Raw genomic sequence first — 18,262 nt, forward strand, 5'->3', positions numbered from 1 at the left:
CTGTCACGTTAATCATATTTTAACTCCACATTCCATTCTTTTCTGAGAAAGGCAACGGTAAATTTCCTTTTTGTGATATAAATATTAGAGTTTGCTTTTTTTAATACGCACTAAATTAAAATTACAACTATAGCAATCCAAGCGTAGTACCTGTAATTTATAGCAGAATCATACCACATCAAACACCATCAGAGACTACTAAATTACTTAAAATAAGTTAAGTTTCTACATCACATGAAAAAAAGAAGTGAAGTATTTTTTTTGGCAATAAGGGTTTTACATTATTGGCATATTATATCTGTAAATTAATAAATTAATTGTTTGACCTAAGCATGAATTTCAATGAAATCCCATGCCAACTTCCAAAAGTGGGAATGAATAGAACGAAGTTTGTGCGAAAGTGTCGTGTATTAAGTTGGAGCAAAACCATTGTATGTACATTAAACTAGGTCAAAAATTAGCAAAGGATCGCCCCAAGAGGAGAGGGTATCGGGGAAATTTTTATTTCATTTTGGTTTTAAGTTTTTTTGTCCTTCTAAACACAGTCGAAAGCTTTTTTTCAGTCTACAAATCCCACAAAAATCGCTAAGTAAGGAATTGAAAATTAAAGTTCTTTTCAAACGATGATCATGTTATACAAGTAAATTTACATTACCGTCCTGCTACATATGTCAGTAGCTTGGACCATGAAAAATAAGTTGAGGCGGCTCTGGAAGTTTTCGAGTGAAAAGGTCTTCCAAATATTTACGGACCTCTACGCGTCGGTGACAGGGAATACCGAGTTAGATGTTATGATGAGCTATATGAGCTTTATATAGACATCAATATGTTGGACGGCCGTAAACATTTTAACGATTAGGTGCCATAAAATGTGCCAGAGTATAAAATTCCCTGACCAGTCGGTATTTTTTCCTTACACTCCACTACATAAAACCTTTGTTTTTTACGTATGACTTATTATTCATTTATACAGCACTCAAATTTTGAGTAACCAATTTGTATAATTTTCGGTGGGGGATATAAGCTTCCAGTTCCTACTCTTAACTTCTGCTCGTCATATGTTACCTCCACTTTTACCTTTTTTTGGTTTTCGTGTTGGGTTTTCTCACATGATTGGCTAATATCCTTATTCTTCCTTTTGACAGCCCGAAAAGACTCAAATACTCAGATATTGTCGTAAAGTCAGAAGAAAAACACAGACTCCATTTTGCGGAGGAACTACACCGCTGATTCAGTTGAGATTCAATCTGAGTATGCCAGTGTGGCTACATTGAGTTTTCAAGTTTTAAGGGACTAGTTGGGTATATTGTAGGCTAAGTAACCATTAAACCGGTTCAAATGTAGCCCTATATACTGTAACGAATTTACTTGCAATCCTCTGCTAAGTTCGAATCACTAAACTGTTGAATAAATAACTCCAATTTGTAATAATGCAAAATGGCCTTTATTAAAGTAATTCACAATAACACTCAAACTGTGCAACGAACCAAACTGATAGCTTAAATGAAATTGACTTTCAAAATAATACTGCTATTGCTCGCTAGATATCGTCTTAATCGAAACTCAAATCAAACTAAATTCCAGCGCCTCTACAATTGCCGCCTTTTATACTGCCAAAAATTACCTTTTCGGGAGTTTGGCCCTTTGGGTCATGTACTGCCGATCGGTAGGCCATCAAGAATAATGATATGTGTGTTATCCTAGTCCTTATGGTACTTGTCTACTACTTTCCTTAAATGCTCCTCCAATGTTCTATTGAAACGTTCCACCATACCATCGGACTGAGGATGCAATGCAGTTGTCCGTATTTTTCGAATGCCCAAATTCTTGCACATTTCTTGGAACACAGCTGATTCAAAATTCCTGCCTTGGTCGGAATGTAACTCCATTGGTACACCATACCTTGCAACCTATTCGTTTTTAACCACTTCTGCTACTGTTTCTGCTTCTTGGTTTGGGATTGGGTATACCTCTGGCCATTTACTGAAATAATCCATAACTACCAGTACGTGTTTGTTTCCGCGGTTGCTAGTAGGAAATGGACCTGCGACATCCATGGCGATCTTTCAAATGGTGCACCTGAAATATAATGCTTCATCTGGCCATGACTTCGGGTTTTGGGCCCTTTCGCTCTGTTGCATACCTCGCAGTTGGCAATCCACTCGGTGACCGACTGACGGCAACGAACCCAATAGAATCTCTGCTTAATTTTCTCGAGTGTCTTCGTGATTCCAAGATGACCTCCACTTGGACCATTGTGCAGCTCGCTGAGCACGTCAGGAATACTCTTTCTGGGAACAACTATCAGTTTCTTCTTGCATTGATCATCCTCACTCTCCCATACTCGATGCAAGCAACCGGATATCAATTCTAAACTGTTCCACTGTGCCCAATATGACTTCGCAATGGGACTTTCTGCTGACATCTCCTCTCTGCTTGGTTTTTCGTTTCGTTCGAGCCCTTGCATAACATGTGACATATCTGTATCTTCTAGCTGACACTTTCTTAGTTGTTCCTTGTCCCATTCATCCGTATACGTTATAGTCATTAGCCGGACATCTATAATGTTTTTTAGCCTCTGCTTTTGAACAGTGCTTGCATTCCAAACTACATGGTTTTCGTGGCATTGCATCGGCATTTCCATGGGTACTACCTTTTCGATGCTCAATGGAAAAGTCATAGCTTTGTAGTCGCTCGATCCGACGTGCGAATTGTCCTTCCGGATTACGGAACTGCAGAAGCCATTTCAACGCTGCGTGATCTGTCCTGACACGGAATCGCTGGCCGTAGATGTATTTGTGAAAATGTTTAATGCACTCTACCAATGCCAACAGCTCTCTCCGCGTAACACAGTAGTTCCTCTCTGGTTTTCCAATCGAACGGCTGTAATATGCAACTACCTTCTCCTGTCCATCGACCAGTTGTGATAAAACGCCTCCTATAGCATATCCACTCGCATCTATATCTAGAATAAATGTTGCTCCTGGAATCGGATATGCTAACATTGGGGCAGCGCACAAACGCTTCTTTAATGTTCGGAAAGCCACTTCTTGCCCCTTCTTCCATTCAAAAGCTTTGTTTTTTCTTGTAAGCTCATGGAGGCTATGGGCTACGCTGGAAAACTTTTGTACAAATCGGCGGTAATATGTGCACAGCCCAAGGAAACTTCTCAATTCATACAGATTCTGTGGTCTTGGCCAATCCTTTACTGCCTCTATCTTTTCATTCACTGTACGGATACCTTCTGTCGTCACCTTGTGACCCAAATAATTTACTTCCTTTTTAAACAGCGCACACTTTTTGGGACTTAACTTCAGACCAGCGCCAGCTATTTTCTGGAAAACTTCATCTAAGTTTTAATATGTTCATCAAAGTTCTTGCCCAATACGATGATGTCGTCCAAGTACACCAAGCATGTTTTCCAATGTAGTCCTTTCAATACCTGATCCATGAGTCTCTGAAAGTAGCTAGTGCATTACATAGTCCGAAGGGCATTACTGTAAATTGCCAAAGACCATCTCCGACGCTGAGGGCTGTTTTCTCTTTGTCTTCCTCCTTCACCTCCACTTGCCAGTAGCCGCTTTTCAAGTCCAGTGTGGAAAACCATTCCGTACCAGATAGCGAGTCCAGAGTGTCGTCAATTCTTGGTAATGGGTAGCTATCCTTTTTCGTAACGTCATTCAACTTCCGGTAGTCCACGCAAAACCTCATTTTTCCATCCTTCTTCTTTACAAGTACTACCGGTGAGCTCCAGGGACTAGCTGATGGTTCGTTGACGCCGCTGTCGCTCATTTCTTGTATGATTTGACTTACAACTTCCCGCTTCGCCAGTGGAACACCACGTGGAGCTTGACCTATCGGCCTCGCGTCTCCAGTGTCAATTTGATGTTTCTCAACATTGGTGCGGCCTGGTTTGGAACCATCCTGGTCAAATATGTTTGCGTACTTTAGGAGCAGTTGCTTTGCCTTACTCTGATAATCTTCCTCTAGCCCCTCCGTCCATGCCGTGATGTCATTTGAAAGATCAGTATTACTAGATGAAACGTGTTCCTGGAGCTGTTCACAGTTAATAATTACTTCAGCCTCTTGGCATCTTCCCAAAATAGCTCCTTTGGTCAGTTTGAGTGGTGACTTGAACTCATTGAGTACTCTTACCGGAATACGTCCATCTTGTTTTGTCATAGCCAGGGTTTTTCCTACAAGTATGTTCGGTGCTGATTTGTTTGCTGCTTCGACAATCCACAATTTGTTTGTCCCACAATCTCCATCAACCTTTACCCAGATGACTGCTTCTGATTTTGGTGGTATTTGCTGACTCCCTTCCACCAGCACTCGTTTACTGCTGTAGCCTCTCTCGTAGCCGAAATTAAGTGGCACATCCATGTTCTTATATCGCATCGTCTTGCTTTGCATATCGATTTTGATGCCTTGCTTGATTAAGAAGTTCACTTCAATTATGATTTCATTAACAATACCTGCCACTATAAAATTGTGTAATACCGTGACGTTCCCAATTGCTACTTCACATTCTACTTCTCCAATTACCTGGGTGTCCTCTCCAGTGGCTGTACGCAATCTTGCTCCATTCAATGGTCTTATCTTCTTGTTGACTAAATCCGCTCGAATTATGGAATGAGATGCACCCGTATCTACAGTCAGTAAACGTTCCTTTCCATCCACATGTCCTCCGACAGTAAGATTTTTTGACCTTCTTCCAATTTGTGGAATAGAGATTATGGGGCATTCAGTTGAGGGAGCCTGCTGTCCCCCTTGCGGCTGACTCGCTTTATTTTAACGATTGAGTGGACTTGGAGATTTGCTCATCTCCTTCAGCTCTGCGTTTACGGCCACCCACATTGTTGGAGCTATTGGGACCGCTGCTGCAATTTCGTGCAATATGATCTGGATTGCCGCACTTGAAACATTTAATAACTCCGGCATTTTTCTGTTGTGATCCCTTCAGTGCTTCCAAAATTGTGTCTACCCAATCTGGTCTTTCCACTTCCACACGATGAGCTTTGTATGCTGGTTTACTCAATAGTGAGGCCGTTTTCTGAGTCAATGCATGTGATACCGTTTCAGAAAATGTCAGCTTTGGGTTTGCATATGTAGCTCGCTTCGTTTCCACGTCCCGTATGCCGTTTATAAAACTCTGGATTTTTACCCTCTCGGTGTATTCCACGGATGCGTCCGCATTTGCGAGATGAGACAACCTTTCAACATCCGAGGCAAACTCCTGCAAAGTCTCATTAGCTCTTTGGTGACGGTTTTGCAACTCAATTTGGAATATCTGTTTCCTATGCTCGCTTCCATAACGTCTCTCGACAGCGGCCATCAATGCTTCATAGTTGTTCCGCTCTCCTTCGGGAATCGTCTGTAGGATTTCGGCTGCTGGCCCATTCAATGCCACGAACAGAGCTGCAACTTTATCTTCAGCATTCCAGTTGTTCGCTGCCGTCTTCTCAAATTGGACCTTAAATACCTGGAATGGAACAGAACCATCAAACGTTGGGGATTTTACCTTCAGTGTAGACGTTGAAGTGATTGGACGGTTCAATTGTAACTCCTGAATCCGATCTTTCAAAGCATCCATCTCGGCCTCCACTTTATTTTGTCGTTCACTAATAGCCTCCAGCTGCGACGAGAATTTTGTTTCCTGTGCCTCCAGCTTTGTTGAGATACGCTCTTCTTGTGCTTCGAGCTGTAATGTTATGCGTGCCTCTTGTTCTTTTAATTGGTCTGCAATTTGTGACGCCATGTATGTTTTCTGTTCTTCCAATTGTGTTTCCATCTTGGATGTTATACGGATCTCCTGCGATTCTAGTTGTGATGCCATATATGTCTTCTGCTCTTCCAGTTGTGATGACATTTGTGACGACATTTCTGAAATACGCGTTTCTTGTGCTTCAATCTTCGATGTTATGCGTGTCTCCTGCGATTCCAATTGTGATGGCACTGTCGATGTTTGAGCAGTTATTGCAGCCAATATCATGTTCAAGTCTGTGCTCGTAACTGTCTGCGATGTTTCGTTTTTCTCTTAAATTTTTGTTGTTGTTTCGTCCCCATCAGGATAAAAGACAAACTCGTCCACATCAATTCCTTGCGACTCCATTACCTCTCGTAGCCGTGCTTGAAGTTCGATCTTATTGCCGGTTGTATTTAATCCACGGTTCTCCAACTCCTTTTTCAGTTGCTGGATCTTCAATTCACTGAACTTTGCCATGTCCAAGTTGTATTCCCAATCTTCGGAATTTATTCAACAATCTCACTTCTTATACCAATTGTAATGAATTTACTTGCAAATCCTCTTATTTGCAATCCTCTGCTAAGTTCGAATCACTGAACTATTGAATAAATAACTCCAATTTGTAATAATGCAAAATGGCCTTTACTAAAGTAATTCACAATAACACTCAAACTGTGCAACGAACCAAACTGATAGCTTAAATGAAATTGACTTTGAAAATAATACTGCTATTTCTCGCTAGATATCGTCTTAATCGAAACTCAAATCAAACTGATTCCAGCGCCTCTACAATTGCCGCCTTTTATACTCTTTGATTTCAACCTTCGCATCTTCTAGGCGCTTCCAGAATCTACTAGTCCAGCAGCTCTCAAACTTCTCAGCTGTAACTACAATTGCACAATTTTATAATTTTTCTCATTGCATTCTTATAGGAGTATCTCAGACATAAGCATGTGTTTGTGCATTGACTCTCCGCTGCTCGTATACGTACATGGTACATATGTGTAGACGCAATTATTATTTCGTTTATCTAGATACATAATGATTGATCTATGGATGTGAATTCACGTCACTGCTTGGCATCGGCTTAGAGATGGCGGCACTCCTTAGTTTTGCTAATATTCCTAACAATACTTTTTTTAGATGCCTACACCCATCTGAGCTTCATATGTTTTTGTTTTGCCCTGAAGAATAGGCACAGATAAAACTTCACACTTTGAATATAAAAAAAGTTTCATAGCAGTCACATATACCCAACAAACAAAGTAAACGTAACATAAGTTTATAAAAAGCATGGTACAATTACCAGGTAGAAGCATAAGTGAAAATGCAACCCTCCTGTGTATTTTGTTTGTTGCCGATGAAACATAAACTGTCTTTAAATTTTTTCTGTCAAAAGTGATGGAAGAAGTAAAATGTCACATATACAGCCTTATTGTAAACTTCATGTGAATAAATCAATCCCATGAATTTTTTATTTCCCATGAACAAAAAATTCGTATCGTTAATTTCATGTGAATCAATCCTTATATTCGAATTTCGAATATGCTATTGTGAACATCACTCATGTTTTTTTTTATTTTTGCGCTAAATATTAAAATTGTAATGATTAGTGCTTACTTGCGCCTTTGTTTAATTGAAGAAGAAACTAATACCAGTCAGCAATTGGCTGAACGAGTGTTCAGGAGGATATTACGCGACAAGTGTAATCCCCTTGAATTACCCAATGCAAGGTAAACATGCAAATAATTAAACTCGTAAACCAAATAAATAATCGCGTTTTAACTATTTATACATAGCTTTCACCAATTGTATAGAATAAATAAGCGGGCGTTCAAATATTTGTTGGATGTATTGCACAGTGGTCTGCAAGTGGCACGCAAACGTTTTGCAATAGACACAGTCGTAAAGCTTTCAGCTGCTCTAAGATTTTTTGGTGAAGGAGCATACCAAAAAGGAGTAGGGAGGCAAGTGGATGTTGGCTTATCGCAGTCAAGTTTTTGCCACGTCTTGTCTGAAGTATTGAATGTTTTTGAGGAGTGCCTTTGCAATCAGTGTATCAAATAGTATGAATGTTTTGCTGATAGATTGGTAAAATTTGTGTATGCTTTTACGCATGTTAATAATTTTATCTGCAGGTATGTGATAACAAAATGGCAATAAGATACGTCGATGCTACACACGCTGGAGCCTGCCATGACTCATTAATTTGGAATACAAGTGAATTGAGGGTTTCAATGGAGCAGGATTACTTGCTAGGCACTAGAAATGTTTGGCTGCTAGTTAAAATTTTAATGAAATCTGTAAGTCCCAAAATCAAATTTTGTTCATAGGCGACGCTGGATATCCACTGGAGCCTTGGTTGCTAACACCCCACAGATCAGCGGAAGAGGGCTCCACAGAAAGCAAATTTAATGAGGTTCATGCACGTGGACGTCACATTGTGGAAAGGACCAATGGCGTCTTAAAAAATAGATGGAGGTGTGTACTAGGAGCCAGGGAGCTACATTATTCGCCTAAGAAAGCAGCTGAAATTACTAATGTCTGTTGCGTGTTGCACAATATTTGCTTAAACTATCGGTGCGATGACACACCTTTTATTTCAAATAGAGCTTCTCACTCGGAAATTTCTGAACACGTGCAGTTTGAAGAATCTGAATCGCATTCATCATACCTCAATGAGGCTGAGCGTATTAGAGCAAATATAGGCAATTGCCTTATGTAAATTTATGACAAAATGTTTTTATAATTGAATGACACTCTTCAAAGAAATGTCTGATTTGTATTAGCTCAAAAGCGGCTGTATTGTTAATCTTGCTTTACCAATTTGAAAAAATAAAGTACATAAAATTCATTTTTTTTACAAAAACGTTCGAAACATTCTAATTAATGCCTAAGCTTTTCTTTGCAGTTAGTATTTTCAAATTTTGAACCTCGATTTGGCTGTTTATAAGTATGAGTTTACGGTCAACATCAATATTTCTGAGCCGTTCAATTTCCGAATTGTGGCGTTTTGTTTCCTTTAGTAAACTGTTTTGAATATTTTGAAAGTTTTCGAGGCCTTGGTTTAATTCCGTTAAGCCTTCTATTTCAGTATAGTGATGACTCTGGATTTCCAAGCCCTTTCTGACGTTATCATTAATTTCTTTTTGAACATCTAGTTCAATGTTTAAAGCTCCGAAGGGTTAATTTTTTTGCGAGTTTGCTGCCTGGTCTTTTGTGCAGGCCAAGCACTTTCCCTTTGCGTGTCACCGGCAGTTTCGGTGCTATTTGCGTCCAAGCTATTGTCCATGCAACTAAGTTCCACTTCAGAGTCCTCACTAGAGCTGTTCTTCATCACTACTGTTATTTTCACGTTGCTTACCAGTTGATTTCGTTGCATTCAAACCAAAAGGCTTGCCATCTTCGACACCTTCCGCAGCTGCTACTGACGCAGTTATATCCAAAACTGACTGTTCTAATACAGAAAAAACATGCTGCTTGCAAGGTCCTCCACCGGCCTTTTTTCTATTTTCGGTATTTTCGACAGCCTTGTTTCGTACGTATCGTTTTTGATCAATCCAAACCTCTAAGCAATGGCTATATAAATTATGGCACATTCCATAGCCACATTGCATTGATAGTCACCTTTTTGCATTCGGAGAGGAAATTTTGGGATGGGAAATTTTTCACATGTTCACAATGAGAACAGAACAAATGTGGGATTGTTTCCATTGGGAATTGCATTCACGCGAAGTTTACAATAAGGCTGATAATTTTCGTCAACAAAGCCAAAAAAAAAAAGAAAAAAGCATTTTTAACAGAAAAGAAAGGTAATTAGCTGATTTTTAAATGGTATTTATTTACTTTACTGTTATTAAAGTTAAAGTTAAAGTTAAAATTAAAGTTGAAGTTAAAGTTAAAGTTAACGTTAAAATTAAAGTTAAATTTAAAGTTAAAGTTGAAGTAAAAGTTAAAGTTAAAGTTAAAGTTAAAAATAAAGTTAAATTTAAAGTTGAAGTTAAAGTTAAAGTTAAAGTGAAAGTTAAAGTTGAAGTTAAAGTTAAAGTTAAAGTTAAAGTTAAAGTTAAAGTTAAAGTTAAAGTGAAAGTTAAAAATAAATTTAAAGTTAAAGTTAAAGTTAAAGATAAAGTTAAGGTTGAAGTTAAAGTTAAAATTAAAGTTAAAGTTAAAGCTAAAGTTTAAGTTAAAGTTAAATTTAAAGTTAAAGTTAAAGAAAATGTTAAAGTTAAAGTTAAATTTAAAGTTAAAGTTAAAGTTAAAGTTAAATTTAAAGTTAAAGTTAAAGTTAAAGCTAAAGCTAAGGTTAAAGTTAAAGAAAAGAATACTTAAAAATCATTTTCTTACATTTTTTTGTTATATAAATAAAATTGATAAAAACAAATTTTTATTTTTGAAAATTTTTTTTTTCAATTAAATAAAAAAAAAATATAAAAAAAAATCGGCCCACTCCGGGATTAGTGGGGATGATTGCAGAATTGATTGAAGTTTTTTATGAGAAAAAAATGGCAAAATTCGAAAAATCTCGAAAAACTGAAAAATTAAAAAAAAAAACTTTAAGAATTTGTTTGTATTTTTTCCGAAAAGTACATTTAAAAACAAATTAAAAAAAAAAAGATCCCAAACGGTCAATTTTTGGAAAGTTAAAGCATTTTGAAAACAAAAACGGTGTTTTTTTTTTTAATTCATAACTTTTTTTGAGTTGGATGAAAAAATTCTGAAAAACGTCTTTCGTAAGCTAGAAAAAGAAGAAAAACTTTCAGCCAATTCTAAAGCGGTCGGGTTCGAAATTGGTCGAAATGGGTGGAATACCCCATATATAATTTGTTCCAGGAGAAAGTGCATCAAAATGGCGCCTAGAGCGCTACTTGGGCCCGGCTCCATAGCCGGGCAGCACAGCAACCAACCAACCGTATTGATAATAGCTTTCTCCGCCCGCTACCTAGCGAAATTATTTACTGACTTAGTGTGAATTAGGGTAGGCTCTCTTTATTTTTATTTAGATCAACCGGCTGAGTTAGTAGGTAGGTTGAACTGGCCGGTCCATGAGGACCTCACATAGACTGATTGAGTCCGTAGTGTTATCAGAAGTTTGTTTTAATGACCAAACTGAAAAACCCTATCAAAAACCAGGACCTATGTTATAAAATAACTCCGTCCTCTTGGCAAATACTAGAAGCTTCCTAGGACTTAAGCCACTTGCTGCTTCTAGATCTGACAGCTGTATCACTCCTAATAGCTGGAGTATTAACCTGGCAAGTGCAGGGCACGAGCACAGAACGTGCTCGATCGTTTCCTCCTCCAACCCGCACTTCCTACATCTGCTATCACTGACCAAGCCTAATTTAAAGGCATGTGACGCCAGAAGGCAGTGTCTAGTCAGAATACCCGTCATGAGTCTACAGGCCTCTCTTTTTAATGATAGAAGCAACTGTGTTAGTCTAAGGTTGTAAGACCTACACGTAATCTTCGACACTTTACAGCCCCGTGCTTGAACCCACGCCTTTCCCGTTTGGTCGATCATGTGTACCTCTCGCATTCGCTTAATCTCGCCCAATCTAATTGGGACATCTACGGAGCAAGCTTCAAGGGATGCGCCCTTTTTAGCTAGTTCGTCCGCTTTTTCATTCCCATCTATTCCCATATGCCCTGGGACCCAATATAGATGTATGCTTCTCCCTGTCCCGATTCTCTCCGGAGACTGTTTACACTCTAACACGCATTTAGATGCTGTGCTATGCGAGATTATTGCCTTAATTGCTGCTTGACTGTCAATATAAAAGTTAACACGGTTGCAGCTTAAGCTATTCTCTTCCAGGGTTTCTACTGCTTTGGTTACGGGCAATATTTCCGCTTGGAAAACGCTACAGTAATCCGGCAGCCTGTAGGATCTGCTTATTTCCGGATCAGCGCAGTATACCGCAGACCCTACTCCTTCCACTACTTTGGAACCATCGGTGTACATATGTATCGCCTCGTCCGCCATTTGCGCACCCTTGCGCCAACCGTCCACTTCTATTGTGGCCTTAAGACCTCCCTCGAAGCACAGATAGGGAATCATGTAGTCTGTTCGTCTTGTGATTGATGACGCTATACTACTATGGCCATATGGTCGGCGCTCAAGCTGCCCCGAAGCACCGAGCCTGGTTGCGGTCGTTAACGCTTTGTTCTTTGCTACCAGGTCTACAGGTGGGATGTGTAGAATAGCATACAGTGCAGCAGTCGGGGTTGTTTTCAGGGCTCCCGTAATGCTAAGCATCGATAGTCTGCATACCCCCTCTAATTTTTTGAGGAATGTTGTTTTTTGTGTGGCTTTCCACCAAACAAGAACTCCATAGTATATAATAGGGCTTACAATCGCTGTAAAAACCCAATGAGAAAGAGAGGGCGATAGGCCCCACGTACACCCCAGCATTCTTTTACATGCATAGAGTGCCGTTGAGGCCTTCTTGACCCTCTCCTCCACGTTGAGCTGCCATGACCGCTTACTGTCTAGGATGATTCCTAGGATGAGTTAGTAAGAGGCGTACCTAACCTTCGTGCTTACTGAGTTGTTTCCTTATCCCTCTGGGAGGCGGGGCTAGATCAAGCAGTTGTTTGCTGGAATGCCTCGCTTTGTAGCAATTCAGCTTAGTCGGATCGGTTGAGAGGAAAAATAGGAAGACCGGGTAGATAACTATTTATTTGGCAACTTATTCGTTTATTTAGGAGCCAGGGCATGTTGCCTGTTGATAGCTCGTTTTAATGGTGAAGGGAACTTTGATATGTATAAGTTAAACATAATCGGATAGAGAACACCATCTCTGTTTAATTCTCATAGGTTTTGAGTTTTCGTTCCTAAATTAAACCATTGCTTGCCGACCACGCATATAATTTGCGGTCCATCTTTTTAGAAAAGGGGGGAGGGGTGAACCTTGTATGTCTTGGAGTAGTGCGCGGTGGTCGACTGTGTCAAAAGCTTTTGACAGGTCAAGTGCCACGAGTGCCCTCCTATGATGGAGTCATGGGTGGTTCAGGCAGCAATTTATGTGGGTGTTAATGGCGTTTAGCGCGTATGTATTGGTATGTATGTATATTACAGCAGCCATGCTGATGGCAGCTAGGAGACCTAACCTTGCACACTTCAGGCATTGCGAGTCGCCGGCAGAAAGCATTCGCGCATTTCATCGAGTCCGACAGGAAAAAACTCTAATCAAGAACTGTTCAAAACTGACTAGTATGAATAGCCCCACAAAATTCTACAGCCTTAGCGTGTTCACACAATGTTAATATTTGTTCCGGACGCCAGTACAAGTTTAGCTACGGGCAGTGTCAGGAGGTTCTAGGGTTAATGTATATATGGGGTTTTCCATGCGAACTCATCCTCATTTATTTGTTTAATAGCTTTTAAATTTAAGCTCATTCGGGTATTCTGTCATTATAGCCTACATTAGGCTATGTGTTTGAAAATGTAGTTTTTAACATTTAAACTTTTTTAATATGTTCAGAATAAGAGCCAAGGAATTTAAAAAGGAGATGAACAAATTTTAAACACTACCTTTGTCAGATTTAAGCTGAAGCTTCCTTACCGAGCTTATGTAAATCCCTTATTAGTATTATTGAGAATGAGCAAACAGTCTAAAAAACAATATTTTAGCTTAAAAACTCATTCAAAGAGAAAAACATATCTCCCAATTATTTTTAAATACGTTTTAGAAAACCATGGAAATTGTTCAAGAAGTTGTTCAAGTTTCAAAGGAAATTGGTTAGGCAAAATCACTCGGTAGAATGAGTTGGCTTGGAAAGCCCCATACACATGAGGGTACAAGTAGTAAAGTTTATTTCAAATATGTAAAATTACAATAACAAAGTAGACAAATTACAAAAGAAATGCAAAATAATATATAAAGAAAAGTGAGCGAAGGAGAATAGACGTTCGTTCTGTGATGGCATTTTGTGGCGTCATCTGGTATCCAACAGTTCGTATAGCCAATTCATATACACCCCTTATATGTTAAGTAGTCATTACATGATTTGATGCTGTAGCTGACACTGTTCCTGTTTATTCACAGTTGCGACATTTAGTATGCATTTGTTTAATCCCACCTAGCTTCTCCCACTCAGCAAGTAGTATAAAAATGTTGCAACAGTGGTTTCATTACTGCTTTTTCAGCATCAGACTTCGTCCTACTCTCATGTACAGCACCAACATCTACTTATACATATGTACATCTGTATTTGTACATATACATACGTAACTGAACAAATAAAAAGTGCATATTTGCCAAAAATTAAATTTGCTGCATTCGAGGAAAGGAAACTAAATATGGGTGCGAATAAAAAAAGTGCAACATTTTTTTTTGCCAGATGTGCTGATTCGCTAAAGTACTGTCATATGGTGCTAAGTTATGACCCTCAACCCAACCATGCTAATTTGTATTGAGTCGGGGAATTTTATGGAATTCAACTTGTCGCCAGTTCACTGAGATGTCAGCACGCGAGCGCGTTTAAGATACAAATGTAAAACTAATTAAATAGTGAATAATGAATTGTTGAAGAGCTTAGAGAAAATCTCTTTGATAAACAAGTACGTGCATTCATATACCACAAGCGAATCAAGAATGGCTTTGCCCAGACATATTGTGGTAATTTATTATGTATTCGCAAATGTCTTAGATATATTTCCGTAATATACAATAAATGCAAATGGTAAAATTTACGAAATCAGAAGGATCAGAGGCTTGGTCGACGAAATTAAAAAGTTGTATGTCTGTAGTAATAGAGCATCTTATCTGGTGTGCACACTAGAGTGGCCCCTTAGTTGTGTGGAGAAAAAAAAGTTTTTGGATTTTCGATCTCGCCCTCTATGTAGATATACACTGAAAGGAAAAAGCTGGTAAAATCAACCGAATTACGGGTAAATTAAACCGGTATATCTGTCAACTTTAATCTATATCAAATAGCTGTTGAATCAACAAAAAAAATTTAATCAAATATAAACCACAGCTTTGTTAAAAAAATGCTCCGGCCAAGAAAGTGTTTCTATCGGAACCCGCCTATGGAAGCAGAGGTAGAGGGCGGCCCCCACTCCGTTGGAAGGACCAGGTGGAAAACGATTTAAACTCACTTGGTGTGACCAATTGGCGCCGGTTGGCGGAGCGAAGGGCGACTGGCGCGCCCTGTTGGACGGCCATAACCGTTTAGACGGGTAAGCGCCAATTAAGTAAGTAAATAAGTAAAAAAAATACAATTAAAAAACTTGTTTCTAAAGATTTTAGTGTAGCTTTTTCCAGACCTTGATTATGGGATTTCGGTGTGGTAGGCGCAGCACGCTACCATCACACTACGGTGCGCTCGTAGCTCTGATGTGTTAACCAACAATTAAACTGTGTTACAAAAAAGGCCAAAGTGAAAATACCTCGGAAGTCATACCATTTCGAAGATCTAAGAATGACTGCATATAAGATTTTCATTTTTTTCGGTGCATGCGAATATCGCAAAACCGAGCATATACAAAGTATTATGGCAATCTATAAAGATTTAGAGGTTGCGCAAGTATTTTGAAGCAGGGGAGGGGGGGGGGGGGGGGTTTAAACCCCCTTGCCCCAGGATAATTTCATTTTTTAGGTCGTTACAATTCAAATATTTGATGTTTTTATGTATAAAATTTCTTTATAATTCTGCTACGTATTTACTTTGTTGATGATATTATATTTTCAATATGCAAGCATATGTATGTACGAAGTGAACACTTATATTTTAATCATATTCTGTTTCATAATAAGGCTGCAATTTATTAAATATACAAATGTTCATGTTAACTTTTACTATAATTTCATAAAGAAGTTTCCTTGTAAATTTGCCTAACAACCATCTACATACATATCAGAGAACAGCAAAAATCGAACACAACAACGTTCGATTACATTCGGCAACATGATTGTGTTCAATGATCCAACTTGCTTAAACGAACATAATCGACATTGATTTAAAATCAACCAACTTATTGCATGCGTGAATATAATCAATTCCGGCGTTTGCTCGTTTGCCTCAACCGCGATTACATTCATCGGAATGAAAAGGCAAATATGAAAACTCCATGCGTCTGAATATTTGCATGATTCTTCTGCCCTTACGTCACGGCGACAAGCTACATATAAACATACATATAAACATTGCTTACGGTTCTGTTTGTTTGCCGAACTAAACGATAATAATTCTCGTGCTTTGATTTTATTCTCCACATTTAAATAATGTTAAATTTACAGCATTTTTTTGAAGTACACATTTCCTATTTTGAAATATAATGCAAATTTAACAGTATTTTCATGTGGAAAACACATTATTGTAATGTAATATCTACATTTTTTTCATGTCAAAATACATTTCAAAAATGTAAAATTCAAATTATTTAATAAATAAAAAAATAATGCGTTTTTCACATTTTAAAATGTAAAAAACACATTAGTGTTTTTTCCGTGTAGATATGACTTTTGTTTTTCTATTCGATCAGTTTCTTTTGAATTTTATATACGTATACGTTAGATCTCATGCATAGGCTCAAAAAGCATGAATTCTACTTATTCCTGAAGGAGGTACTTCGGTTTTTTTTATCAATTTATCTATGATTAATATTACAGGAATGCGATTCTGTGGCTTTTCCTAACGTTCACATGTGTTAAAAATCTTGTGTTCGCTTCCAGTAACAACGGCAACGAACGAGATCTCTTTTTCAACTCTTAGGCTGATTAAAAACTATTTGAGCAACACGACGAGTGAATATCGATTGAATGGCTGGGCATCACTAAGCATCCACCGTGATCAAATTGTTACCGTTGATGAAGTTTTAGATCAGATCCGGCCACACAAATACTAAAACAATTACACAAGTGTGTGTAAAAATTGAGTGACAACTCCCCACAGTGTGCTAAAAGAAAATGTGGACTGTGAAGTTCGAAATTAAAAACGACTCTGGTTATTTGATTTCAAGCTTATCCTAACAATATTTACTTATATTCATATAACTAAGAACGTGGAGGTCGAGCTAGCCAGATAAACATTTTTATGAAAGAAGGTATGGTGTTTCTTCAATGTAAAATTTACCTAAAAAAATCACTTTTTTATTAAGAAAGAACTACAAAACAAAGTAAATGTAAAGATAGAAATATATATTTTCAAAACATAAAGTTATTCAATAAAAAAAATGTATAAAAATTAATAAAACTAAGTAGAACCTATAAAAAGTTACTTATATTAAATTTTCAATATTTATTAATAACGAAATCGGTAGACTTTAAATAGCTTATATGGGGAGGTACACTGTGTTTGTATGTAAGTAACTAAAATTTTATTTTTATTTTAGATACAAAGCAAAAACTGGCAGAGATTTTTACATTTTGCGTTGTCACGAAGCAAATATGTAATACTCCTATACTGGCGTTTAAATGTTTTTGTTTTTGTATTCAATAATCGAATGTACCTAAATTAAGAGCCGTCACTCGATAGTTTGGCAAATTACTCGATGTTTTTTCAAGGTAGTCGCTGTTTTTTTTTTGTTAGATATATTAAAAAATGCCTTCTATACATTTTTATGGCGTATTTGTGTTTATTTTAAACATTGCATTAAATTAACTAATTAATTCACTTTCCCAAAATCACAACTACGCAAAATGACTACACCGCATAAATATATAGGATGCAGTTAAAGGAAACTGACCAAAACTCCCTTGAGAAAACATTCGGCATGAATTGGTTGCTTTGTTGTTGTCAAAGTATCGAGTGAGGGCTCGTTTTGATTTCGAATTCAAAACTCATTGCGAGCATTTTGTATTAGCACTACTCGTACATAAGTATATGTCACGTAGTTAGTTTCAGAGATATAAAGAAAATATTTGGTGCAGGTATACAATTGGACCTCTTCTTCCTATTGAGCTGTTTTACGTAAAAAGGGATCTTCGACGCAGCTCCTCAACTTTCATATCTGTACTTCCTCGCTTGTTTTTCAAATGACTACTATCTTAGAAATCGGTCCATTAATAACAGACCTGCAGAATGAAATTTAAAAGTGCAATCCTCTCAGTCTAGTAAAATTTAAAGCTAAATTTAACACACACAGAGAACTAAAAATTTCGACAAGCACCTTCCTTTCGGTTTAAAAATGTAATAAGTGGCGAAGATGACAAAATACATATTTTATGCAATGAAAAATTTTTAGAAGCTGCCAAGGACAAACATTTTCATGATTCAACTATATGGCTATATGGTTGGCTCATCTGTACAACAACAAAATATGTTAGTTCAGATTGTCAAAATCTGTGTATTGGTGTTAGGCGAATGTAATAGAAACGTCAATTGTTGTGTCAAGCAATGCAACATTGTAGTCGACAAACAAATAAATAAATAAATTTGTACGCAGAAAATCTTTCTACGCTCTTTCAAAAAAAAAAAAAAAAACAAAACAAAAACCCTGAGTGGATCCACGAAAACTAAATAAAACCAGTATTCAATTTAGTCCTGATGATCAAACGTGTATATTTT

General features: G+C 37.8%; 1 protein-coding gene across 1 annotated transcript in view; it reads left to right on the forward strand.

The window, feature by feature from the left end:
* The window catches only part of scrib (scribble), a 696,032-nt gene extending 679,550 nt beyond the window's left edge, over positions 1-16,482 (forward strand). The window contains exon 32 of the mRNA XM_067760320.1: positions 16,366-16,482. Within this exon, the coding sequence (XP_067616421.1) occupies positions 16,366-16,407 (42 nt within the window). The 3' untranslated portion in view covers positions 16,408-16,482. The remainder of the gene's footprint in view (positions 1-16,365) is intronic.
* Positions 16,483-18,262: the final 1,780 nt, after the last annotated feature.

This window comes from Eurosta solidaginis, chromosome 1 (genome assembly GCF_040869045.1).
Source record: "Eurosta solidaginis isolate ZX-2024a chromosome 1, ASM4086904v1, whole genome shotgun sequence".
NCBI classification, from domain to species: domain Eukaryota; kingdom Metazoa; phylum Arthropoda; class Insecta; order Diptera; family Tephritidae; genus Eurosta; species Eurosta solidaginis.